Here is a 25194-nt window from a genome sequence, read left to right as displayed (position 1 = left end):
TCAGGAACCCTGACAAAGTAGGGCTGTGCACCCAGAATGACAAAGTAGGGCTGTGCACCCAGAATGACAAAGTAGGGCTGTGCACCCAGAAGCGTCTGGCCATAGCCCCCGGCTCTGGGACCTTGCTGGTGGAGAGAATGTGGGGTCTCAAAATCCCCCATCTACTTTCAGACTGGGCTCCAAAGCCCCCATCTACTTTCTCCCCCCCCTAGGTTGCCCCGAACCCTCCTCGGGCAGGGGAGAGGGTGGGGGGAGGACAAGGACAAAGGCCGAGGTAGGTGTGGGTGTTCCTGCCGGCGACAGTCAAGGCAGGCCCTCCTGCAGCCACTGCTTCCCCTGGCAGGTCTTTGCCTCTCTTCCACCAAAACCTAGGCCACACCTGCCCTCGCTCTCTGCAGGGCACCCTCAGGCCTGAGGGCCCAGGCCCCCTGCTACCTGCACGGCCTGGCCTGGCGGGAAAGGTCCTTTGACGAGGCCAATCTCCCCTCAGAATGCCACCTGGGGTGGCCACACCCCCCCATACCATCTACCTGGTCCTGCCCCTCTTCCCCAGGATTAATGAAGTTATGATGAGGGCAGGAAGGAACTCTGAGCTCCCAGGAAGCTCCCCTCCCCAGACCCTGCCCCGTCCCCCCCTCACCTCCCCCCCTGCCCAGGTGTTCCTGAGTGCCTAAGCCTGGGCCAGGTGCATCTCCTGGTTTCCCCTGATCCCACACCTGGCCCTGGGTTTGGTTTTTTTTTTTCATGAATTTATTTATTTATTTATTTTTGGCTGCATCGGGTCTTTGATGTGCGGGCTTTTCTCTAGTTGCGGTGAGCAGGTTCTACAGCGTAGGCTCAGTAGTTGTGGCGCACGAGCTTAGTTTCTCCGCGGCATGTGGGATCTTCCCAGACCAGGGCTCGAACCCGTGTCTCCTGCATTGGCAGGTGGATTCTTAACCACTGCGGCACCAGGGAAGCCCAGCCCTGGGGGGTTTTAACTGCCGTAAACAATGACTGTTTCTCTCTTAATAAACAAGGGACTGGAGGGCAGGGCTGTGCCCTGTGATGGACACCACTGTACCCACAGGGCCCAGCGTGGGTCTTGGCACACAGCAGGCCCTCAGCAAAGGTGATGAGCGTGTGAACCACCCACAACCCCTATGTCTCCACAAACACACCAGGGTCCGAGGCAGGGGCGGGCAGTTGTTTTGAACTTTGAGAAAAACAGAAGGTAAAGATATCAAAAGAGTACAGAGGTTTGGTGCGTGGGGACGGTCAGTGATGGCTACTGTGGGGTGGGCAACTGGGCTAGGGCCTTTATTTGTTTCCAGGCTGTTCAGACTTCCCAGCTTCTGGGCCCCCAAGCTGGGCGCGTGCCTCGAAGGTGACAGGGATGGTGATCTCTGCCGACTGGGTGGCTGGCTTGGGCAATGGGGCCTCCACGGTGAGCGTGCCCTCGGGGGACAGGGAGGAGGAGACCTGGGTGGGGTCCACACCGGGGGGCAGCCTGGACACGCAGAAAGGGAGAAGCGTTACACACCTGTGTGTCCCTGCGCCCTCCTCCCGCCCCCCCAGTTCTGGAGCCAGGACTCACGTGTATTTTCGAGTGAAGCACCGGGAAATGTAGCCGTGCTCGTCCTGTCGCTCTTCGTGCTTGCCTGAGGGAGAGGGGAGTGGAGGGGCAGGGGGAAGGAGGTCAGAGCAGGCAGGGAGGGGCGGCCTCTCCAGCTGGCGCACATCCAAACGCGTCCCACCTGGCGGCCAGGACTCAGGGCAGGCAAGACTGACTAAGGGATTTGGGTGCCCCAGGCTGTCCCGGGATCTCAGAAGCTTCTGGAAATTTCGGTTCAGGGGCTTTGGGAGCGGTGAGGGGGGCCGCAGCGCCGGGCACGCGCACACGCCCCCTCCGCGGACACGGGCTATGGGCGGAGACGGCGCGGGGCGGGCGGCGACGCCCTCTTCATACCAACCGCAGGCCGGGGTGGGTAGGCGCGGGTGGGCGCGGGGAGACCTGGTCCCTTGGGGGTGGGGCTGGGGCCGTGGGGGTCTCCGCTGGAAGGGGGCGTTTCTTCCCTTAGCGGAGACTTTTTAGGGCTAAAAGATCCATTAGGAGCTACCAGCACCCCCCAACTCCAGAGAAGTGGATACAGGCCAGGGGCAGGGCAAGGAGGCCCGCCCCGCTCCCCCGGCTCTGCCCCCGGCTCCTCGGCTAAGTTTTCACTTTCCAGCCCCCGCCCCGCCGCCCCCCGCCCCGCATTTCAACCCAGGTCCCTGCCCAGGGCTCCTCCCCAGGACCGGCGAGAGGCCGGAGGCCGGCGCCCCCAGTCCCCGGGGGGTCTCACCAGTGATCTCCACCACGCCGTCCTTGGTCTTGACCGTCAGTTCCTCGGGGGCGAAGTGGTTGACGTCCAGGGACACGCGCCAGCGGTCGGCAGTCTGCTGGATCTCCGAGAAGCCGCTGCTGAGCTGCCGGCTGAGCGCGCGGCTGTAGGAGGGACCCTCGATCGCGGCGGCGGACAGCGGGCGCACGTAGCCCGGCCATCCGCTGTGGCTCAGCCACTGCGACCACTCCTCGGGCAGGCGGGGCAGCCCGAAGGCCTGGTCGAAGAGGCGGCTGTGGGCCGGGTACCAATCGCGGAAAGGGTCCCAGCTGGGGCCCCGCAGGAGCGAGAAGGGCACTCGGCGCTCGGCCATGCTGGCTGGTCTGCGCGCGTCCGGCTGAGGCTCGGAGTAATGCGAAAAGTGTCGGGCCCCCGCCCCAGCAGCGCTTTTATGGGCCTCCAGCCGGGTATTTTTAGCAGGCGTGTTTCAGGTCGCTATTAATGGCAGTGACGGGCCGGAGCAGCCCCTCCCCCTGCATTCCCCCCACTGCATACCGGGGCGCGGGGCGGGGCGAGGAAGGCCCTACCCACATCTGGAACCTTCTCTTGCTTTAGAAAACAAATGACTAGAGCCCCGGTGCTGGTGCAGTGCCCACTGCCGGACGCTCGCAGGCCTGGGTGCTAAAGCGCTAGGCCGCGATCTGTGGACAGTCCAGGAGGGTAAAGCCGAAAGAGAGGTCAGGCTGCTTGTCCCAGGCCACACACCTAGGGATTGGCAGAGCCGGGATTTGGACCCCAGGGTGTCTGTGAAATAATGTCTTAAGAAGCAGCATGGTTAGGAGTGTGGGCTCCGGAGCCAGACCGCCTGAGTTCACATGCAGGTCCTGCCACTCACTGGATGAACTTGTGCAAATGAGTGTCTTTGTGTCTCAGTTTCCCCATCGGGGAAATGGGGATGATGATGATGATGATGATGATGATGAAAATGCTTCCATCACTGGGTTGGTGTGAGGATTCACCCACTTAATGCAAGTAAACATTTTAGTCCAGGGCCTGGTACATGACAATGAATTATTGTTATTATTAGCTCCTTGGAGTGGAAAGAGGGGGGAGGAAAGAGAGCGTGTATGTCTCCCTGTTGCAGAGGCGGTGGCGTGTGTAGGTTTGGCTGTTTTCCCCTTGACTTCCCAGTGGGGCAGACCCAGATCACAAACCCTGAGGCCCCGTGCTGAGGGGGGGTCAGGAGAAAGGTTACTGTCAAAGCTCCCCATTATATCTATTTTTCTTGAGGAGCCCTGGACAGGGAACTTGAAATGCAATAGCCTTGAGTCTCATCGGGGTTTTGCCACTGATGTTTTGTGTGATTTGGGCCAAGGCCCCTCCTTTTCCTCTTTGCAGATTATGATCTCAAAGCCCCTTTTGTTTAATATTCCCACAGCACAAAGGGAGAGAGGGCTCCAGGTAGTACAGCTCCTTCAAACTTGCTTGAAGCCTGAGGCCTGCCCCACCTCCTATCTGACCACCTATGGGATCCACGCCCCCGCTCCCACCTCTGGGAGAGGATGCTGCCCCTAGGGTCCTGCCATAATCCTAACGTTCCCTCTCTCTCCTGCCTTCATTGGCATGACCCCAGTCCAGCCTTCCTTCTCCTGACTTCTGTCTTGTTATCCCTCCTTTTTAGATGGGGAAACTGAGGTTCAGAGAGATTAGGTGACTGGCCTACGGCCTCCTGTAAAACACTAGCAGAGTAAGGCTAGAGGCTCTGAGCCTCTCTAGTGCTCAGGGCTCTTACCCTCATGGGGCTCCCACCTTGGAGTACCTTACTTCCTCTGCTTCCGAGACCCACTCTGTTGCCAGTTCCACGCAGGATTTGCCCTGCCCCGCCCAGGACACCTGAGGGGCTGAAAGCCAGACTCCAGTCCAGTCGCCTCAATGAGCTGGGGTAGGGCTTCCCTGGTGGCGCAGTGGTTAAGAATCCACCTGCCAATGGAGGGGACACGGGTTTGATCCCTGGTCCTGGAAGATCCCACGTGCTGTGGAACAACTAAGCCCGTGCGCCACAACTACTGAGCCTGCGCTCTAGAGCCCGCGAGCCACAACCACTGAGCCCACGAGCCACAGCTACTGAGCCCACGTGCTGCAACTACTGAAGACTGCGCGCCTAGAGCCCATGCTCCGCAGCAAGAGAAGCCACCGCAGTGAGAAGCCCACGCACCGCAAGGAATGGTAGCCCCCACTCGCCGCAACTAGAGAAAGCCCGTGCACAGCAACAAAGACCCAACGCAGCCAAAAATAAATAAATTAATTAATTTAAAAAAATAATGAGCTGGGGTAGCAACAAGTCTCACGCCCTCTCTGAGCCTCGATTTCCTCTTCAGGAGCGAGCACTCCTAGATGTCTTTCTTTCTTACCCACCTGCTCCCCATCGGGAAAGAGCTGGGGTTGGGCCACAAATCTGAGGTCACCTCTGGAAAGGCCTCTAAGCACCTGGAGCTCTCATGGGCCAAGGAGAGGAGGCAGACAGGATGCCTGCCCTCTGCCCCGCCCCTCTTGCTGGATCACGTCAGGAGCCCAGTCTCCATGGGGAGCTACTCGCCACCCGCAAGGGTCTCAGTTTCAGGAAGCCCCAGGCCTTCACTCCCTGGCACTCCCAGCCCCACGTATCCCCAGCTCTTAAAGTCAGAGTGAGGTCAGGAGCCAGGGAGGGCCCTCATCCGTCCCTGCCTGCCCACCTTGGCCCAGACTGGAGCCCAAGTGCCCCACCCTAGCGGGAGCTGTCAGACATAATCATAGGTGCCTTCAAGTGTGACCCAGCCATGCTCTGGGTGGGGGCTGCCTGCCTGGCCGCCAGCACCTTGTAGACAGAAGCTACCTTCAGAGCTCCCTTCATTTTGCCCGAAACCAAGGTGGGGAGGATCCATCCCTGCTGCCCCGGCTAGGGGAGGTTGTGTAACCCAGGGCTCCACCCCCAGCACCCAGCCCACGGAGGTGGAGGCAGCAGAACTGAGAATTCACATCCATCTTTTTTTTTTTTTTTTTTTTTTTGACCACGCCTGGGGGCTCATGGGATCTTAGTTCCCCAACCAGGGATTGAACCCCGGGCCCTCTGCAGTGAAAGTGTGGCCAAATCTGGCTCCCTGTGCACCGATGCTGGATAAAAATACGGAGACAGAGAAATGGAAGATAAGAAATAGGCTTTTTATTTTCTTTGCCAGGCAAAGGGAAGACAGTAGGCTAATGCCTCAAGAACTGGGCCCCCTCCTTGGGGAATCGGAGAAGATTTTATATGTGGGGCTCGCAGTCCGGGGTATATGATAAGGATCAAAATTAGTGGAGGCCTTGCATTTCTTTTCTTCTGCAAATTCATGGCCAAAGTTGGCGTCAGGTGGCTCAGCAACCAGGTCTGATGTCCCTGAAGTTATGGGCCTGTGACCTTCTTTCTGAAATGAAGAGTGCTACAGGGGAGTGTAGGGGGAGAAGAAATGCCAGTTGCAAAGGGTAATTTGTATGGAGTCAGAGAGTAATCATCTTTGTGAAGGACAAGTCTAGCTACAAGTGTTTGTTAGTAGTAACAGCTAAAGAATAACCAAGATTGCTTAACTCTTTCAGGTCTGTTTATGTTGTTTCCCCAGCCTGTTCATTGTTTCCTTATTTTCCTGTTTATCAGAAAAGTCTCATTTCTATTTTTGCTACAACAGAAGTGTGGAGTCCTAGCCACTGGACTGCCAGGGAATTCCCCACATCCATCTTCAATGGGTCACTTCTCGAGGGACTCTCAGATCAGAGCTGCCAATCACAAGGGAGGGGACCTGGGTAGCTCTGGGTGGTAGTAAGAGGGGGTAGGGGTGGAGGAGAAACTGGGTTTTGGGGTCAGACAGGCTGGGCTTGAACCTGCTGCTGTTCACTGGCCTGGTGACCTCTCTGAGCTGGCACGTCCCCATCTGCAAGACATAGCTAATAACACACCCAGCTTGCAGGGCTCGGTGAATCTATAACACAATAACTCCCGTGAAGTGCCTGGTGCTCAGAAGTGTTCATTGTTTTTAAGGAAAGAGGGCCTTTAATTTTGGATATTGAGACTTAGATTAATGAGAATTACCTGGTTGTATGTGCTTTATAGCACGTTCAAGTATCTTATCAGAGTCCCATTCTGGAGATGAGAAAACTGAGAGTCACAACTGCCCCAAGGTCACAAAGCTGGTGAAGGATGGAGGGATTGGAACACAGGCCTCCTGCCTCTCTATCCGGCAGGGGGGGAGACTTCCCAGGCAGTCCAGGGAGGGCCATGGGCTGTGGCTTGCAGGCCCAGGGTGAGGTGTGCAGCCCAGGGTTAGCTGTAGGACAGGGAGGGTTGGGCCAGCCTCTCTGGGTTCACTTCCAGCCCTGACCAAGCACCCTTCCTCTAGGGAACTGAGCTCCCAGGGGTAGTTTTTCTGGGATTAAGAGGACAACTCCACCCGCAGGGATTTCCCAGAAGCCAAGGGGTTGGGGAGCAGGGGGACACTGCAGGGATTTCTTAATCAGAGGGGCCCGTGCCCCCATCCCTAGCCCCAGAGTCTGGGTTACTCTGCCGCAGCTCTGAGACCAGCCTCCCAGCTTCCTGGCCTGGCCCTGCGCCTGAGTACTTGGCCACACTAGCCACTCCCTTGGCAGGCTTTTGCCAACTCCAGCTGCCACAGCCCTTCCCTCCCTGGCCCAGCCTCAAAAAGTGCGAGTGTTCAGGCAGCTGCCCGAGCTCCCGGGAGAGACCTGACAGCTGATGAAGTGCCAGCCGCTGGGCCTGCTGGGAACTAAGAATGTGGGCAGCTGTAATTAGGGCGCATGGGGGTCAGGGGGCTCTGGGTCTTTCTGGAAGTGTCTAGACACTGCCCCTCCAGGAGTCCATTTCCAAAAACCCATCTCCTAGGCCTTCGGCTTCTGGCTGGCCTTGGGGTCACCTCGCCCCCATCACTGCTGAAGGGGTGCCAAGGAGGGGCCAGGTGGGAGGGCTGGAGACCCATCCTCCTACCCCTCCCGCCCTGCTGTCCAGTAGAAAGAATCTGTCTAGCTTGGGAGTCTGGGGACGTATATGTCTCTAACTCTGTGACCTTGGCCAACAGCTGGCCTCCGTGACTCATTTTCTTCATCTGTACGATGAGACCATCGGACTGGATGTTCTCGAAGGCTCCTTCCAGCACTGGTGAATAAACAGTTTCTCCTCCACTCTCTACTCTCCCCCATCCTCCCACGACCCCCCACCCCACCCCAGGGATGTGTATATGGTGAGTCAACGCAGAGGATGAGGGGGGACGTGGAGATGGGGCATCCCCTATGGTGGTCGTGGAGGTGGGAGGCCCTGTGGCTGGAGCACTCCGGTGCTGGGTGTCCTGAGAGCCTTTCTCAGGTGGAGGGGGGCTTGGCAAAGGAAGGGCAGGTGCCTGGTGATAAGGCCGGTTTGCTGAATATGCCCTCGGCTGAAAGAGGCGGGGGTGGGAGGGTCGGGGGAGTAGGCCAGGGGGCTTCCAAGAGCACCTCAGAGAGGCAGGGGAGGGGGGTAGTCAGCTGGGACCCCCAAATTGGGCATGTGCATTTGTGACTTGCTACCCTGGGTCTGGGGCTGTAGGAAACGGACTAAGAAAAAGGGGCGAATTTGCCAGGACACAGGAAAGCCTTGTCCAGCCTCCTGGTTGCTGTGTGTGCGGGGAGGGGAAGGATGGAGGGGTCCCTGAGGCCCCAAGTGCAGAGAGAGAGGTGAGGAGAGGACGTCCTACACCCCAAATGCCGCATCTTGCTAAGGTTCCCCCACCCCTGCCCCCGTCTCCCCCTCCTTGTTACCCGACATAGAATTGGAATTTCCTGTTTTCCTGCCTGCCTTCCAGTGTTTTTCCCTTTTCCCAAGGTAAGAGCAGAAGAGTTCAGTCTGAACCCTACGTCTGCGGGAGGGACAGGGGCCTGGTACCCTCCCTGTCCTTCTCAGCGGAACGGGCGCCAAGTAGCCAGGGAGGTGCTGAGGACAAGAGCTGCGGGCTTCCAGGCTGCCATGGATCCTCCCCCAGGGATCTCTCCTCTCTGTCCAGGCCTGTTTTGTATCCCTTCTGGCGCGCCGCCAACCAGCAGTTTTTTTTCCTCCCTCTCTCTCTGTCGCCCTCTAGTGTCTTCCTGCTGCCACCATGCCTTTGGTCTCCACCCTCCCCCCACGGTTGCTGGAACCCCTCACGCCATAGTTGCCTCGTTCACTCCTTCACTCATTCAAAAAACATCTCAAGGGTGCCTGTTTGGGGAATGCAGAGATAAGAAGGCATGGCCTGGGCTCCAGAAGCTCACAGATTTAGGGAGAGAGAGACCCGCCAACAAATAACTGGACCAAGAGCTTGATACCCTAAAGGCAGGAACAGACCTAGGGCTGGAGGAATCCAGAGGCGGGAGTGGCCACTGCAGCTGGGGATCGGGAAGGCTCCTAGGAGTAGGAGGCAGCTGAGCTGGGCCTGGAACCACGAGCTCTCGGGAACCTGTGGAGGTGGAGAGGGCATGCATTGGGGCCGATGGGGGCCCGGGAGGAGGGTCCGCTGGAGTCAAGGACAGTGATGGGAGCGGAGGTTGGTCCAAGTGCTACGAGCTGGAGGACATGGTCACGGGATCCTCATGGTGGGGAGTTCTGTTTCCTTAATTCAATACTGTGTCCTCAGAGCCAGGAACTGGGCATGGCACATAGTAGGTGTTGAGTAAGCATGTATGGAAAGAGGGAGGGAATGGTCAGATTTGAATTGTAGATATGGTGGGATGGACTGGAGGGGGCCAGACCCAAGCAGGCCAGCTGGTGAGCAGGTGGGCCTAGGAGGGGTCGTGGTTAGAGGCCAGGAGCGGGGGTGGGGCAGAAAAGGAAGTGGCACTGCCTGGTCACCTGGCTGCAGCCTGGCTGTGGGGTGCAGATGAGGAAGGCGGTCCCGCTGGGCAGTGAGGGAATGGAAGGGGGGAAGGGGAAGGGGCAGCTTTGGGCTCGTGTGAGATAGGCTGAACTTTCATGCCCACCTTGGGGTATGTTTCATGCCCCCATACCCTCCAAGAGGTGGCATCTCCAGAGCAGGGCCAAGTCTGCTTTCCCTATAGCCCCAACCCCTGCCTGAGGCCCAGATGTTTTTTCTTTTTGGCCGTGCCACATGGCATGCAGGATCTTAGTTCCCCGACCAGGGATTGAACCCGTGCCACCTGCATCGGAAGCGTGAAGTCTTAACCACTGGACCACCAGGGAACTCCCAGCCTGAGGCCTAGTTTTGCTGAACCTGTGTAAAGCGTTAAAGAGATCACTGACACTTCTTTGACCAGCTTCCTCAGATCAGAAACAGAGCCACCGGCCAAAGGCCTCCTCAGGTGCCCCTTCCGGTCTGAGGGAATAGAAAGTAGAGAGGGGTCATGTGCTGACACAGCCCTAGCCTTCAGAGCACGGCACCCCTGCTCTGCAGCCCAGACCAGGCCAAGGACATCTCCTGTGTCGTGGCACGCGCAGCCCAGAGCCGTGGTCACGTCCGCTGCCCTCTCAGTAGAGGTGGGCCAGGGTTCCTGACCTGTGGAGCCCTAAAGGATTGCAGAGTGTCTGCGAGGTCTGAAGTTGCCTGCAGATGGTGGGCGTGTGCACGTTCTTCCGAGGAAAGGGTTCCCAACCTTCATCGGATTCCCAACGAGCAGCTGATTCAAAGCAAGGTTAAAATCTACCACTCACTCTGAAAGAAACGTGGAAGAAGGAAGATGAGGAGGAAGAGGAGAATGTGTGCCTTTGTTTAGATCTCTAAAAAAGAAACAAATACAGCGTGAGTAGCTATTAAAAGTAAAAAGCCACACCAAGCTCTCCCTTTCCACTCCCCATCCTAGCACCCATCCGGTGCTGGACACACGGTGTTTTAAGTGGCCACTTGTGACTCGCTCTATGGCAGGCCCTGTGCCGAGCGCTCTCAGGACAACATCCCCTTTCGCCTTCCTCACCGCCCCGCGTGGAGCCTGGATTCGCAGCCAGCGTTGCTCTGCACCGTGTTCCTGCTGTTCTGAACACGCCACCGCTATGGAGGGTCCTGCACACGGGCCTGTCCTACCCCCCGTTCACTGCTGAAGCAAGGCCGGGTGTGTGGGCGTTGGGCGGAATGGGGGTATTCAAAGCCCACGGGGCCTCCCGGCTAGGAAGAAGGCCTTTTTGGGTCCCTGTTTTTCTCCCCATCAAGCTGCAGGCTCCACAGACTCATGGTGGAGACACGAGGAGGACGTGCTGGGTCCTGGTCCCTCGGTGCCGGCTCTTCTCCTGATCCCGAGGAGTCTGAGTCCCTCTCGTTTCTCAGAGGCAAGGACCCCAGGACCCTCTGCCTTCCCCACACTCCCCAGGTACCCAAATCCACAGAGGCCTGGTCTCACCACCTGCCATCCGGGCACCAAGTGTTTTATTAGAGTCCAATTTTTATCCGCACCGCGGAGAAGGAGGGGGAAACAGAGAGGGGGAACCCGGACCAGACCCCAGACCCCTCCCCCCACCGGAGCCCAGGGCATCTGCCCTGTTGGGCCAAGGAAGACGTCGTGAGATCCCTGAGGGCCCCGGGAGGAGGGGGCTGGGAGCAGCAGCAGGGGGCTGGGGGCCGCCGCTCCCCCATCCACGCCCCAGGCCAAGGCCCTCAGTCTAGATTCTACCCTTTCTTCGAAGGGGTGTAGCACCCCTCTCTGGAAGAGGAGGAGGAAGTGCTCCCTTTGGCTCCCTGCTCCCTTGGGCAGCCCCAAAGGGCGCGTCATCCTAGGCCTGCTGCCATCCGGCCCAGGTCCCAGCCACTGGGCACACCGGGACCCCGAGGCCTGCTCAGTCCGCCGACTGCATTGCTCTTCCCCTCCCAGGCTCCTCCTCCATCTACCGCGTCTCTCTTCCACCTCCTGACCCGAACCCCTTTTGATCTCAGGGTCAGATGCAGCTGTGGTCTGTATATCCCACCTGTTGTCATGCAGAAGGCCTGGCTGGCATGGCCTTAGCCCAGGGCATGGGGAGAGGGCTGGAGGGGAGAGCCTGGCCTGGAGAGGTGCGACCAAGGGTGAGCTCCCTGGCCCCTCAGGCTGGGGCTTAGGGGCCCACCCAGTCTGGGCACTCCTGGGCCAGGGGAGGGGTCTGGGGAGGCTCTGGGGCCAGCCTCCAGCCCTCAGCCAGGGTCCTCCTGCAGCCGGCTCGAAGGAAGTGGTTCCTCAGCCTGGATGGTGGTGCACCAAGGGTTAGGCCATTCTTCCTCCTGTCTAACTTAGCTCCGGCTTGCTGTCCCATCTCCGTGTCCGCCCAGTGGTAGAGAGGAGCTGAGGGTCCTATGGAGTGGCAGGGGAGGCTCCCAGGTCTGGCACCGTCAAAGGTGTCCCTGGGTCCACTGAGCTGAGGTCCCCAGCCTGGTGAGCTGGCATCAAGCAGGAAGCGGGGCAGGGTGATCCCTGTGTTCGAAACGGCTCTTTGTTCCCTGGACGTGGTGGGTGAGCAGGAGGTGAGGGCGGGGGCCCTCCAGAAGCAGCAGAATCCAGCTCCTCTTTGTCTTCAGGGCCCCCGCCCTCAAGGTCTTCCCTGGACCCGGGACCTCTTTGCAGGCCCCCTGCAGCTCCTGGGTCCTGACCCCTCGCCTCTCCCTGTGCCAGGGGGCACGAAACTGGGTCTGCTGGGCTCAGAAGCCCCCGCTCTCTGAGCTGCTCCGGCTGTGGTAGCTGGGACTGGGGGTCCGGGAGGGGCTGCGAGTGCGGCTGCGGGTCCGACTGCGGCTGCTGTAGCTTCCATGGCTGTGGCCCGGGCTGGGGCTCCGGCTTGAGTAGTCGCTGCTCAGGCAGCTGGAGGAGGACGAGGGGCTGGGCCGGTAGTAGGGGATGGGACGCTTTCGGGCACTGCCGGGAGGGAAGAGCTGATTACAGGCCATCCAAGGTCCTGAGCTCTGCCAGTCCTGGGCCCTCACTCAGGCCCTGAGCCCCTCCCCAGCAGTGGCCAGGGCTTCCCTGCCTCAGTTTCCCCTGAGCCTTGACCTTGGAATTCTCCCCGCCTCCACCCCTGCCCCAGCAAGACTGGACATGCAGTGGTCCAATTTCATGTTGATCACTTTGTTTTTCCTCACTTGTCTGCCGGGAAAGGGGACCAAGTCTTTGCTTGACTGGAGTAGGTGCTCAATAAAAATCTGTTGAATAAATGCAACTTTTAAGTGTAGACAACTCACATCAGCCAAGCTAAGCAGTGGCTTCTGTGCATGGGAGGGTTTGTGAATATGGCCCACTCCTGCTTCTTTGTTCCCCACAGGATGGAGGATTTTGGTTCTCAGGTCACTCAGAGGGAACAAGAGGAGCCCCCTGGCCGCTGCTGCCCATGCCCAAGGCCCTGGCCCAGGCTTGCCGGCCCCCACTCCTTACTCAGCTACCTCCCGCTGGCCCGGAGTTAGTTTGAAGCCAGGAGACTGTGACCCAGAGAAAAGAAAAGAGAGTTAAGGGGGCGACAATGCCCCATTGCGTGGGGTTAATTCTGAGGAAGAAAACAGGTGTATGTTAGTGGGAGGAGGAGGAGGCAGCCTGGGAGGGGGCTGAAGGGGGTGCCAGGTGGAAGGTGTGGAGGCTGTCTTAGGACCCCCTGCTTACAGGGGTATCTGTGGGGGGAGTGTCCCAAGCCTGGCAGCCTGGCCTCTAGCTCTGATGTGAGAACTGAGGCCCGGAGAGGCACGCTGATCTCCCGTGGCTGCCCAGCAAGGCCAGGGCAGAGCTGGGCTCAGAATTTTGCCTGTGGCCCTCTACCCCATGTCGGGGATCTACGGCTGCAGGGTGATTTCCACAAATGCAGACCATCATCTCACCTGGAGACCCAGGCCCAGACCCTCCAGTCCCGGCAGACTGTGTGGGCAGAGTGGGAGGGACCGGTTCCCCTCACAGCTGCCCCAGAGACCAGACTGCCGGTGTCCCCTCCTCCAAATCCCCCAGGGGGCTGGGAAGTGAGCAGAGAGCTTAGTGAGAAAAGGAGAGGCAGACAGACAGCCGAACAGAGCCAGTCAGCTCACATGGGCATCTCCCCTGCAGCCTGTGGAGAGGGGGTCCACCCGGCCCCCAGGCTGGCCACAGGCCACTCAGCAGGCTGGACCTTGAGATGAAGGAGAAAAGGACACATCATTGCCCGGAGATGAATGTGGGGAGGGAAGGAGGAGGGAGGGGCTCCGAGAGGGATGGCTGGAATCTTCCAGAGCTGAACTCCTTGCCTGCTGCTGTACCCAGACCCCAGAACCGGGCCCCTCCCCTCCATGGCCCTCAGGACGCTTCCCTTCTGGAGGCCTCCCTCCCCGCAGTGAGCCTGCACCTCTGTCTCTCGGGTCCCAACCCCTCCCCAGCACCTCAGTCCTAGCCTGAGCGCCCTCTTCCCAACCCTCACCTTCTCTCCTTCGGCGCCCTCCCCTCCCCTCCCCGCACCAGGTGCGCTTGGTCGAGGACCCCCAAGGTCCCCGCGGCCCGGCCCCGGCCCCTCCGTACCTGGTGATGCGCCGCGGCTCCATGAAGCTGGGCGAGTCCCGGCGCCGCTTGCGGATGGGCGAGTAGCTGCGGGAGCGGCGCCGGGCGCGGGCGGCCTCGGCCTCGGCGTGCCTCGCGCGGCCCTCGCCGTCCTTGTCCCTGCGGGGCCCGGCCCGAGATGAGCGACGCGGCCCGGCAGCCCCGGCCGGTCCCGCCGCCACCCCTGGGCCCGCACTTACCGGCCCAGGGTTTTCTTGGGCGACGGCGAGCGGCTGGGGCTGCGGGCCCTCTTCTCCGCGGAGCGCGAGCGGGATTTGGAGGGCGAGCGGCTGGAGCTCCACGAGCGAGGGTGCGGGCCCGGGCTGCGCGACGAGCTCTTCCCCTCCGGGCCGCCGTGCCTGCCGTGCGCGCCCGGGGACGGGGAGGTGCTGGCGGGCCGGGCGCGCGGGGGCCGCTCCTTGGCCCTGGAGGAGAGGCACGGCGACAGGGGGGGCTCAGCTGGGAGACAGTGGGCCCCGGGCAGGGGAGGGGGGGATGGAGGGCCCGGTGACAGGGAAGGGCTCACTGAGGGAGTGAGTGAGTGGGCGCCCCGGGGGGGAAAGGACTCAGGAGGGGAAAGGGTTCTATGGGGTTAGTGCGGAGGAGGAGGTGTTGTGTTGGGGGTCGGCGAGAAGTTCCCGGAGGAGGGAAGGGGGCCCTGGTGGGGGGAGAGGAATCGGTGAGGAAGACGCTGTTCCGTGCTGTCGAGGGAGAGTGATCATGGGGGGCGGGCGAGTACGGGAGGAGGGCGCTCTGTTGTGGGAGGAGGATCTGGATCTTAGCGCGGGGGCGGGTGGACAGGTCCGCTGCGGGGAGAGGGGTCAGTGGTGGGGCGCTCAGTGCGCGGGGAGGGGGTATGACCGGGGAGGGGAGAGGGCTCGGTGGGGCGGGGGGGCGGGGAGGGGAGCCCGGTGCGGGTCCCAGGGGCCGAGCCCGCTCACCGTTTCCCGTGCCCGCCGTGACCTCGCTCGGAGCCGGGCTCGGGCCCGGGGCCGGGGTCGCCGCCGCCCGAGTCGCTGCTGGAGCGGGCCCTGCTGAGCGAGCGCGACGAGCCCCGGGGCGGCGCGGGCCGGGCGCGCCGGCGGCCCCTGCGGCGGGGCGCGGACGCCGAGGACCGCGAGCGCCGCCGCCTCCGCCTCCGCCGCCGCCGCCGCCGCCGCCGCCGCCTGGCCGCCCCGCCGGCCGCGCGGCCTCCTCTGCCCTGCGACGACGGCGCCGAGCGCGGGCTCGGGCTCTCCTTCCCACGCGCGGGCGGCGTGCCTACGCCGGCCTCCGCCTGGTCGCGGGCCCTGGGCGAGGGCGAGCTGGGCTTCTGACGGGGAGAGAGGCAGAGAGGGCACGTAGGGGGTGGAGAGGGGACGGAGAGGGCGACAGAGGCGGGCAGAGACGGGGAGACAGAGGAGACGGAGAATCCAGAGGGGGAGAGGCAGAGGCAGAGCCGAGAGGAAAGAGACGGGGAGAGGTTAGAGAAGCAGAGAGACAGAGCGGAGACAGGAAAGGAGGAGAGACAGAGAGAGAGGACAGATCCAGAGAAGGAGCGAGAGGCCGAGGGGGAGAGAGCGGGCGGGCGGGGTGGGGGGAGAGAAGGAGAGGGGGCTTTCACCGGGCCCAGGCCGGGGGCTGCCAGTCCCGGAGCATCGCACACACGGTTCCCCGCGCCTGCCCTGCCTCTGCCTCTCCTGAGTGTCCACCTTCTGGCCTCAACAGTGCAGCTCATGCAAGGTTCTCGGCATGCAAAACACAAGAGGGACGGAGCGGTGGGGGGGGGGGGTGGGCTGTCAGGGAGGGGGAATCCAGGACGGGCACGGGGGCTGGCATTGCCCCCCCCTCGACGGGACGGAGGATCCCGGCAGAGAGAAGAGAGAGGGTGGGCACCGGGAGGCCGGGCCAGGGCCAGCCCACCAGGCCAGGCCGCCCAGCGCTTGGGGGTGGGTGAGGGGATGGAGGGGGCACACGGCACACAGATGGGGGTGGGGGCGAGGCGGGACAACTGAACTCAAAACTGAACCGAAGAAAGGGGGAAAAACGAAATAAAAAACAAAATCCACAAATGTCATTAGATACCGAAATCAAAAACAATGTCTGAACTCCTGGGGAACTGACATTTTTCTGTTAACATTTTTTCTTTGTTTTCCGGCCCTGCAGAGATCTGTGGAGCTGTCAGTAGCACCCGACTGTCTTTCTGTTTCTCTCTTTTCTTTTTCTTTCTTTTTCTTTTTCTTTTTTTTTTTTTTAAGTTCTGATTTTTTAAGTCCCTCTTGGTTAACGTCCACTTACCAATAAAGTGGCACTTCCTCCTTTAGTAGGTAAGATGTGTAAGAGAAGGGAAAAGTGTGGTAGCGTAAGTTCATCATTAGATTCACAAAAATGCAAGAGAGATAGAGAGAGAGAGAGAAAAACGCAACCACCCCATTCTAGGCCGAGAGGAGGCCATGCCACCTCTGGAGGAAGGATTAGCAGTGCCCGGCTCCTTGGGCCTGAGCAGGCACCTCTTGGGTGACCACTGGATAGAGATGTCGAATGTTTTTCCAAAAGTGGAGTCAGGACACAAGCATCGGGCTACAGAAAACCAGAAAGGGCACCTGGTACCGTCAAAAGGGCCCTGGCTGGGAAGCAGGGGTCTGAGAGTCTGCCACAATCTCACTGAGTGACCCTGGCCAAGCCACTTCCCTAGTCTGGGCCTTAGTTTCCCCATCCACAAAATGAGATGGTCAGGCTTTGCTTCTGGATGTCCCTTCCAGAGCAAATATTCCAGGATTCCCTGACCACCCTCTCCATCCCCCTCCCTCCACAGAACTGACCCTTCCTCCTGTCCTTGGGCTTCCATCCAGTAACAGTTAACTGCACTTGTCTGTCTGTAAGTCTGTCCCCCATCCCTCCCCACCCCCCAATCACCAGCAGCGGCTTGACTTTGAGCACCTCCAGGGCCAAGGTGGTGTTGGATTCAGCTTTGTAACCTCAGTTTTTATCACAGAACTTGGCATCTAGTAGGGCCTCAGTGCGGTTTGCTGAGGAAGGAAGAAATGCCCTTACAAGGGCCAGGGCCAAACCAGGGAGTCCTAGGAAAGGGGCAGGGTCTGGGTCAAGCTCTTTTGGCAGCCTTTTTGGAGGAGAGAGCAAAACCAGCTGCCACGCCTCAGGGCACCTTGCTGCCAGGGACTGGAAAGAGTGTGGCTTCCTTGGCATGGCCCTGGGTGCTTCCTGGAGGGGGTGGGGGTGTGGCGTTAAGACCTCTCCGTGCTAAGCCTCAATCCCTAGACGAAGAAGTCAGCTCCCTCCGCGGCAGGGCACAGCTAGCTCGCGATTGGTGGCTGCAGCAGCCAATGAACACCAGCCATAGCAGGGAGAGCAGCTGTCCAGAGCCAAATGGGCCATGAAGAACTGGGAGAGCCTTCTGTTTAGGGCAGGGGCAGAGGGAGACACAGGCAGGCAGAATGGATATGACTGGGTACCGAGGTGCCCCTTGAGCCCTCTGACCTTCCTGATCACCAGCTCACCTCTGCTAGGAGAGATGGACGCTGGGCTGTTCCGCCATGGCCCCTCTGAAATGGCAATCCATTCTCAGTAGACCAGGAGACGCTTGTCCTCCCTAACACATAACCCCCTCCACCCCAGCAGGTGGCCAGTGCCTCACAGTGCCCAAGCCCCCAGAACTAGGTTCTGTCATCCAGCATCCTTTTCCCTCCAGAGGAGGCAAATGAGAAAGAAGTCTCCAGGATCCTAAGCACTGAGATCCAAGCCCCTGGGCCAGACTCCTTGTGCTGAGCCGGGTGCTTCCTGCCTAGCATGTCTTGAAGTCCAAGCTCTTCCCCACTTCCCTCTCACCTCCTTCAAGCCAAATGGCTGCTAGAGCCCCAGATGATAGTAATTGGCAAAGTGGAACACCCTGGGATTAGCTCTGATATGAACTTGCTGTGAAACCTTAAGGAAGTGACCAACTCTGGGAAGCTCAGTTTCCCCACTGGTAAAGTGGGGGATAGCTGGGTCTCTGCTAGGTGGGCCTGTATAGGGCCTGAGAGGTTCGTTTCAGAGAACAACTCTTACTCATGGTCCCCTTACAGATGAATAGGGTCAGAGCAAGGCAGGAAGGCCTGGGGCCCCATGGGTATCTCCCAAGTGCCAGGATGGAGGAGGATGGGAGGAAGGCTATGCTGGGTAGGGTGGCAGATAGCACCTCCCTGGGGAGACTTCTAGAGCCAATCTCACCCTTATCCACCCATCCCTCCAGAAGCCCTGGAGAAAGAGTCGCCGTGATCCTGCCAGAGGGTGAGCCTCTTCCCCAGCTTGGGTCTCATTCTTCCCAGGAATTGAGGGAGATCCAAGTCCAGACACCATGGAACTTCATGGACGGACAGGACTGTGGTGGCCAGGGACCTCCAAACATCCCCAGAAGCCTGCTCTTTGTGACTCTTGTCCCTCTTGCCTCTTTCCCCTGGCTAATGCCTATCACCCCCCTGCCCTAGCAAGAGGTCACCACCTCCAGGAAGCCTCTCCTGATCCTCACCCTGAGTTGGGTGCTCTCCTCTATGATCCCACAGACCCTTGTTCCTTCCCTTAGTATGGACTGTGCCATATGGTTCCTTCCCCTAGTATGGACTGTGCCATATGGTTCCTTCCCTTAGTATGGACTGTGCCAGGCTGTGCCAGGGCTGGGGCTACCGTGACCAGCAGGAGCTCCCCATCCATGGTTCAGCTCTTCCCTCTCATCGTTCTGAGTGATCTTCATCAGTCCTCCAGCCTGACAGGCGGGGGCTGTGAACCCAGGTCTGCCTGCCTCTCCCCTGGCATGGACACCAAGATGGGGCCTGGTACGGAGGAGTGCCAGCATGTGCTGGCCTAGTGTGTGCATGTATGAATGAATGAGTGAGTGAGTGAATGAAGGACCTCGCCTGCCTCTGAGCCCTGCTCCCAGGAGCCCCTCTGCTCCTTGGTACCACCTGCTACCTGACATCTTCTGCTTATGTAAGACATTTTTGAGGGGAAAGATAAGAGTAGCAAGGGACGGGGTGCTTGCCCAGTCCTGGTATCCTTAAGGACAAGAACAAGTGAGCATCTGGAACAGCTACGCCCTCTAACTCAGCATCTGAAAATCCTATTTTGGGGGCCCTGGTCACATCAGGTACTCCTTGAAGGCGAGGCCTCCACTCCCGCATCAGGCTGGGACGGAGTCTCCTCCATCAGACCGGCAGCACTTTCTCCCTCCCTGAACAATTTTCTTGTCTGCCCTCCAGCACCACCCAGGGATGAGGGATGCTCTGGTGGGTGAGCTCCCCAGGACCTGCTCCTGGGACCAGCATTGGGGAGAAGAGAGGATGAATAGCCAGGTTTTCTCTTTTCAAAGCTGAGGATGGAGGCCCACTGAGGCCTCACGAGGGTTGGGGTGTCAAACTTCTGCAGCGGCTCCCAAGTGGGACAGGAAATGGTTTAAAGGGCAAGCATGGGGAGATGGGGTCCCTGAGGACCTACTCCTGATGTGTATCCTCAGTGTGGCTGGATGAGCTCTGGGCTGGGAGTCACAAGTCTCAGGATCTAGGTCTGGTTCTCCATCAACATCTTGAGGGACCCTGGCCCCTACTGACTGTCCCTTCTGGACCATCTGCACTGAGGGACCACATTTAGCCCACATTTGGAAGATGGAAGGATGCTGGGGGGACTGAGGGAGCCCCTGACTGGGTTGGGTTGTGGTCCAGGCAGGGGGAGGGAGAGCTAAGCATCCCCTCCATCTCTCAAATTGCCCCCACAGAGACTTTCCTAAGTAGGTCATCTACATCCAGTACCTGTTCCTGGCCAGCTCACGTCACCCCTGAAGTTCAACTACGATTACGCCCAAAAGATGGAGCGGTGAGGTTCAGTCCTGGTGCCAGCTGCTGCACCTGCCACCAGGGCAGCACCGTGGGAGCCCAGCAGGCCCTGGAGGTGGGACAGAGCTCTTTCCTCAGGTCTGACCTCAGCCAGAACTTCTTCCAAGATCTGGAGGCCAAGAGGCCCAGCACAGGCCCTTCCACCATTGCTTATTGCCCAAGGTGGCCCCGGGGACCGGCAGGCGTGAGGGTGAGGGGCTTAGCAGCTACTCCAGACGACAGAAATCAAATTGGCTTCACCGCAGCATACAGGTCAGGAAGGGAACACAAACTCGGAATGCTAAACCACACAGAAATGCATTCGGACAACAAAATGAGAAAGAGAGGGCGTGAGGGAGGCCTGGGGGATGGGGGCGGGGATGGAGAGGAAGAAGAAGGAGAAGGGGAAGGTGGGGAAGGGGGGAAGAATGAACCAGAAAAGTTGTCAGGAAAAGTCAAGAAAACTAAACGACAAACCAGGAAACACAGCTTTGTAGCTCATTTGGAGAAAATGCAAGTTACAAATGAGTAGTCATTAAAATAAAGAAAGAAAAAGGGAGGGGGAGAAAACCAACCAGAGCGAGATTGAGAGATTGAGATTGAAAGAAAACCACATTCAAACCAAGCAGAGTGGCGGGGCTTATCTGGAGATGGGAGCGGCGCACAGCGGAGCCGGGATACCTACCTTCTCAGTGGTCAGGGACGGGAATGCGATAATAAAAAAGAAAAGAAGGTCTCCGCATTGGGAATGCAGAATCGGGGGAAGACAGTGTCTCTAAGCTGCGCTCCCCCTCTGAATCAGCACAGGGCAGCCATGCGGCTTTCGGTCTAGTCCCCGGGATGGGAGGGGGCTCCTGCCCAGCCATTTCTGTTTGCTTCTTTTTTTTTTTTTTAAACCCACAGGCTCCAAGAGCCAACCTTTCCTTAACCTTCAAACAACAGAAAACCTCCAGAGGGCATGCAGGAAGCAGCTGATGGAAACAGAACCACAGCATGGGTGAAGGAGGGGCTGGCAGCAGGGGGAGAGAGGCCCAAGTCAGGGGAGAGAGATGGCCAGAAAGAGACAGAGAGACACGGGGAGAGAGACAGACAGACGACAGAGAAACAAAGAAACAGAGGCAGAAGGAAACAAAGAGAGAGGCAGGAAGACAGAGGGGAAGGTGGACCCAGACAGAAGAGAGAAAAGCTGTTTAAACAAGGGCCATCAGAGTGGACAGATGGGGTGAAAGGGAATCATGCATTTAAAAGGGAAGGCAACCACAGATTGAATTTGGAGGATTGGCTCAGCCTCAAGTCAACTCCCCTTTCCCCCTGGCTTCAGCATCATTTTAGCAAAATTTATCCCTCCTGTCTTCTGGCTTCATCCTGGAAGAAATGCCAAGATGTCCCTTCCTATCCTGACTGCCCCACCGCAGCCGTGGTCACTGCTCTTTCCTGGGGGTCGGGAAGGGGGAGGCTGGGATGAGGCAGGTCAGGGAGAGTCACAGGCACCTCTTCTTGGGGTCATTCTAGGCTCCCCATTAAGTGATGAGATTTGAGCCCAAGGCAGCCGCCAGAGAGAGCCCGGGGGCCTTGCTCGGGGGCCATCCTCACCAAACAATGAGGCTTCCTTCAACACTTCGGATGCTAGGGGCAGGTGCAGCCAAGCAGGTGCAAACCCTGCACAGCCTTTCTGGCCTATGTGCTGGGAGGGCAAAGCTAGCACCAGTCTGTGTTCTTGGGGGTGGGGGGAGGCAGGTGAGACGGGATGGAAGGGCTTGTCCCGTGAGGTCATCTTACTCTTCCGTCCCACGTTGTGTGACTTTGAGCCACTCCCTTTCCTCTCTGTGCCTCACTATTTATTTCCCTACATGTGTGTGAACTGTGAGGGCGCAGGGCTCCCTGGGTCTCTGAGGCAGCAATCGTGTAGAATTGGGAGAGTTGGGAGCATGCCCTTGACATCTGGCGGTGTCCTCAGGGGGAACCTAGGAGCTGAGACAACCAGCAGCCACCTCCCACGTCCTCCTCCCCTTGCTCAGGGCTCCTGGAGTGTGTTTTCTATTGACAACCCTCCCACATCTTGGGATCTACCTCTAAAAAGCTGTGTGACCTTGAGCTTGTCACTTGACCTCTCTGAGCCACAGACAGCAGTAAGCAGCAGAACCCAGAAATCCCTTTGGGGCTCAGCCCTGGCCTGGGATGGGACATCTAAGAGATGTGTTGGGAGCTAGCACCCCGCTGGCCTCAGTCTCAAGCCCAGGATGGACTTTTTCTCTTGCCCGGGGGGTATCTGGCTTTGAAGCCCTCAAGTGAGTTAAACTCTATCAGGTGCCTTCAGCTCCCTCCTCTGGGGCCTCCCAAGGATCTGAGGCCTGGCAGGAAGGGGCTGAGCAGCCATCTTATTCTAGCTGGAACTGAGGAAGCTCAGGGCTCTGGGAAGCAACCTGGGTGACCTGGGACAAGTCTCTCCCCTTCCCTGGGTCTCTCAGCTTCTCTCCAAGGTTCCTCATAGACTGAGACACAGACGCACCATCTGCACCACTCCTGTTAATTTAAAGGCTGAAGCAGTCCCAGCTCATGCCCCAGTGTTGAGGAGAGGGCTGGCTGCTGCCGAAGATTTGGCAGGAGCTATTGGTGTGGGAGTCGTGTTTTTAAAGTTATCTTCCCTTTTAAATTCTGATTACAAAGGAAAAAAAATATAGAGAGACATGTATATGACTAATGTTCACTTGAGATTCAAAAACCATCTCTGCATTAGGAGAAGTTCCCACAGTAACACGCACAAAAGCAAAATTCTAGAACAACATAGAAGATAGAAAAGACAAAAAACAGAGAGATACTTTGCATTTCTGTACGTTACAAAAGGGAATAAAAAAAGAAAAGAAACCAAAAAAAGGAAATACAAACAGAAACAAAATAACAGGAAAAGTTACATAAACTTCCCCACCCTCTTCCCTTCCGGCTAAACAAGAAATGGAATCACAATATTACCACGTTTCAAATGGGAGGCTAAAAAAAACAAACAAAAACATAGACGGGGTTAAAAAACGGTGAGCTTTTTCTTTTCCCGTTTGTTTCTCTCTCTCTTTTTCTTTTTTTAATGGTAGCGTCCAAGAATAGCACCCCACCCTCCAGTACTTTTTCCCAAAGACATTTTTGGTTAACGGCCAAGTCTGTGACCCCAGCCCCTATCTCACCTCCCTGGAATGAGAACTAGTCTCATTTTGCTCCTCAGAAAGGACCTGCAGGCCAAGAGGGGATCAGGTGCGGGTGAGAGGCCTGGGATGTTCTGAAGTCCCAGACCTCTAAGGGCCCAAAGGGTAGGGAGAGGATTTGGGGAGCATGCTTTGTGAGAAGAGGGACAAAGTGCTGTCTTCTAGAAAACTCCCAGGGCGATGCCCAATTTGGTCCCATTTTTGGGAGGGAGACAAGATGGCTGCCGAGGCTTCCTCCCCGAGGCCGGAAGCTAGGCCGCCTTCCCTGGCTGCTCTCTACTGCGGTTTACTTAGTCGCTATGCCGTTCTGCCTGCAGGCCCTGGGCCCTTGGGAGGTACTGCTCAGGCCTCCAGGGCAGAGGCGGGGTTGTGGGGGGAGGGCCCTGATCGAGAGAACCTGCATTTCTGTGCCTCTCAGAGGATGTGGAGTTCCCATGAGAAGGTGTTTGGGGCATTGTGCTCTTCCGGCTCTGTGCCCATGGGGTTGGGGTTGGGGACGATGTCTTCTAGGTTTGCCCACTCTGTGGCCTGTGGCACCAGTCCCTGTCCGGGCCGCCTTCAGCTACCTCTGTGAGCCCTCTCCCACTCCCAGGACAGGTCCAGGGATATGGGAAGGATCCTCCCCATGTGGCCCAACGAGGTCCCTTGGAGCTCAGGTGCCTGGCGCCCTGTCCAGGTGGGGCAGTCTCAAGACAGGTAATGTCCTTAAACAAAAATTGATCTCGAGACTCAGAGCTTTTTGTCAGCTGCCCTTGACTTTCCTCCCTGAGGCCTTGAGAGTAAGGGTGTTTGAGAAAAGAAAGGGAGTGAAAGGAAACAGCCAGAAATCAAAATGAAACTGACCAACACGTACATGTTTGCTGCTGAGACCTGAGGTCTGGGGAGGGGCAGACTCCCCCCTTCCTGCTGAGGCTCCTGGGGCAGCCTGGAGGTCTGGGGGGGGACCTGCAGGCCTGCTCACCCCCATTCCCCTGTGCCCATCCAGTGTCCCTGCCAGCACTGCAGTCCCCTCTCCCTGAGGGGACTCTACCCTGGACTCTAAGACTGACAGACAAAAGGGGATGTGGGCCTCCCCCGCCTCTCACCCTGGCCCAGCTCATCTACCTGGGAAAGGCTCCGCCAGCTCCTACCGTCACCACACCTGCCTGTGGCTCTCCAGGAGTTTGTTCGCCTCCTGGGGGGGTGGGGGGGTGGGGACAGTATCTCTGAGGCAGCAGTGAGTGCGCTGGGAGATGCCTTAGGAAGGATGGGCCATGGGAAGTGGAGCCCACAGGTTTGAGACACCTGTCCACGTGTGGGCAGTGCCCGGGAAAGGACAGATTTTTCTTGGAGCAGGGACTTTAGAAATGCAGCTCTGTGGCAGCAAGGGGACTGAGATGGGGGAGGGATCTGGGAGGAGGAGAGGGGCTATAAGGGGCTTGAGGGAGGGCGGGCTTTCCACGGGGGTAAAGGACTTTGTGGGGAGAGGGAGGCTCAGGGCCCAAGTGATGCCCCAGGGAGGTCCTGACTCTTGAATCCTGTTCCCGATTGCGATCCCTACCAATGTCCATGCTCCCTCCCACCCCAATATGCCTGGGGGAAGGGAGGCAGGAGGCCTTGTTTCCTTTCCAGCTCTTTACCCAACTGGCTGAGCGCCCCTGTGGTCAACCTTCTCTGGCCTTCAGTTGGCCAAGGTCAAGGGTGCAGGCCCCCCTCACCCTGACACCAGCATTCCTGGCCGCTCGGGTGCGGGGAGGGCGCCTGGGAGGGGGGAGCGGCCGGCCCCGCCCCCGTGACGCACTCACTGGCCCCTGCCCCGCGGCGACCCGGCCCGACCCAGCTCCGCCCCGACCCAGCTCGGCGCAGCCCGCGCGGCGCGGGAACCCTCTGCAAAGCCAAGCGTACGTACATCGAGCGAGCTGTGCGCCGAGCCGGGGCGGCCCCCGTGAGCTCCGCTCCGCTGCCTGCTGCCGCCGTTCTGCTGCGGTGACCCCCATCCGCTGCCGCCGGACGGGGAAGGAGACCGGCTCCCGCTGGACCGCTGGCTGCCCGTCTTCCGCCCGTCGTCTCGGTGCTTGGGACTCAGCCTACATGGGGGGAGCCGGCTTGGGACGCCCCGTGTGCAAGCGGCCGGTGCCAGGCTCGAAAGGCAGCCCTACCCCCACCCCCGTCCCCTCACTGCGCCGGGAAACCCTGGCATGGAGAGAGCAAGGCCCCAGCCCGCACACTGCCTCGGTTTCCATTCAGGGTCTGGGGCGCCCTTGGGCGTGGGCCGCAGCTCAGCCCTGGTAAATTTCTACCCACTGCTGGGCTGCAGTCTGTCAGCCCCGCTCCCCAGCCCTGGGGATGGGGGAGTGTTTAAACTGCAGGTCCCCTCCCTCCAGCGGAAAGGGA

At 59.0% G+C, this 25194-nt stretch overlaps 2 protein-coding genes across 2 annotated transcripts in view; both read right to left on the bottom strand.

Moving 5' to 3' along the window:
* Positions 1 to 1165: 1165 nt before the first annotated feature.
* Positions 1166 to 2818, bottom strand: HSPB1 (heat shock protein family B (small) member 1). Its single transcript, XM_061209208.1, has 3 exons — positions 2325 to 2818; positions 1577 to 1640; positions 1166 to 1489 (listed from the first exon to the last, which is right to left on the bottom strand). Exons 1-3 carry the CDS (start codon positions 2674 to 2676, stop codon positions 1300 to 1302), a joined length of 606 nt encoding a protein of 201 aa, XP_061065191.1. The 5' UTR covers positions 2677 to 2818; the 3' UTR covers positions 1166 to 1299.
* Positions 2819 to 11861: 9043 nt separating this feature from the next.
* The window catches only part of SRRM3 (serine/arginine repetitive matrix 3), a 33191-nt gene continuing 19858 nt past the window's right edge, over positions 11862 to 25194 (bottom strand). The window contains exons 10-14 of the mRNA XM_061208376.1: positions 24710 to 24887; positions 14729 to 15099; positions 13988 to 14212; positions 13770 to 13907; positions 11862 to 12158 (exon numbers count right to left, since the gene is read on the bottom strand). Coding sequence (XP_061064359.1) covers positions 11945 to 12158; positions 13770 to 13907; positions 13988 to 14212; positions 14729 to 15099; positions 24710 to 24887 — 1126 coding nt within the window. The 3' untranslated portion in view covers positions 11862 to 11944. The remainder of the gene's footprint in view (positions 12159 to 13769; positions 13908 to 13987; positions 14213 to 14728; positions 15100 to 24709; positions 24888 to 25194) is intronic.

This window comes from Eubalaena glacialis, chromosome 13, assembly GCF_028564815.1.
Source record: "Eubalaena glacialis isolate mEubGla1 chromosome 13, mEubGla1.1.hap2.+ XY, whole genome shotgun sequence".
Lineage (NCBI taxonomy): Eukaryota > Metazoa > Chordata > Mammalia > Artiodactyla > Balaenidae > Eubalaena > Eubalaena glacialis.
Note: the sequence above shows the minus strand (reverse complement) of the source record. Positions and strands in the feature narration are given on the sequence as shown.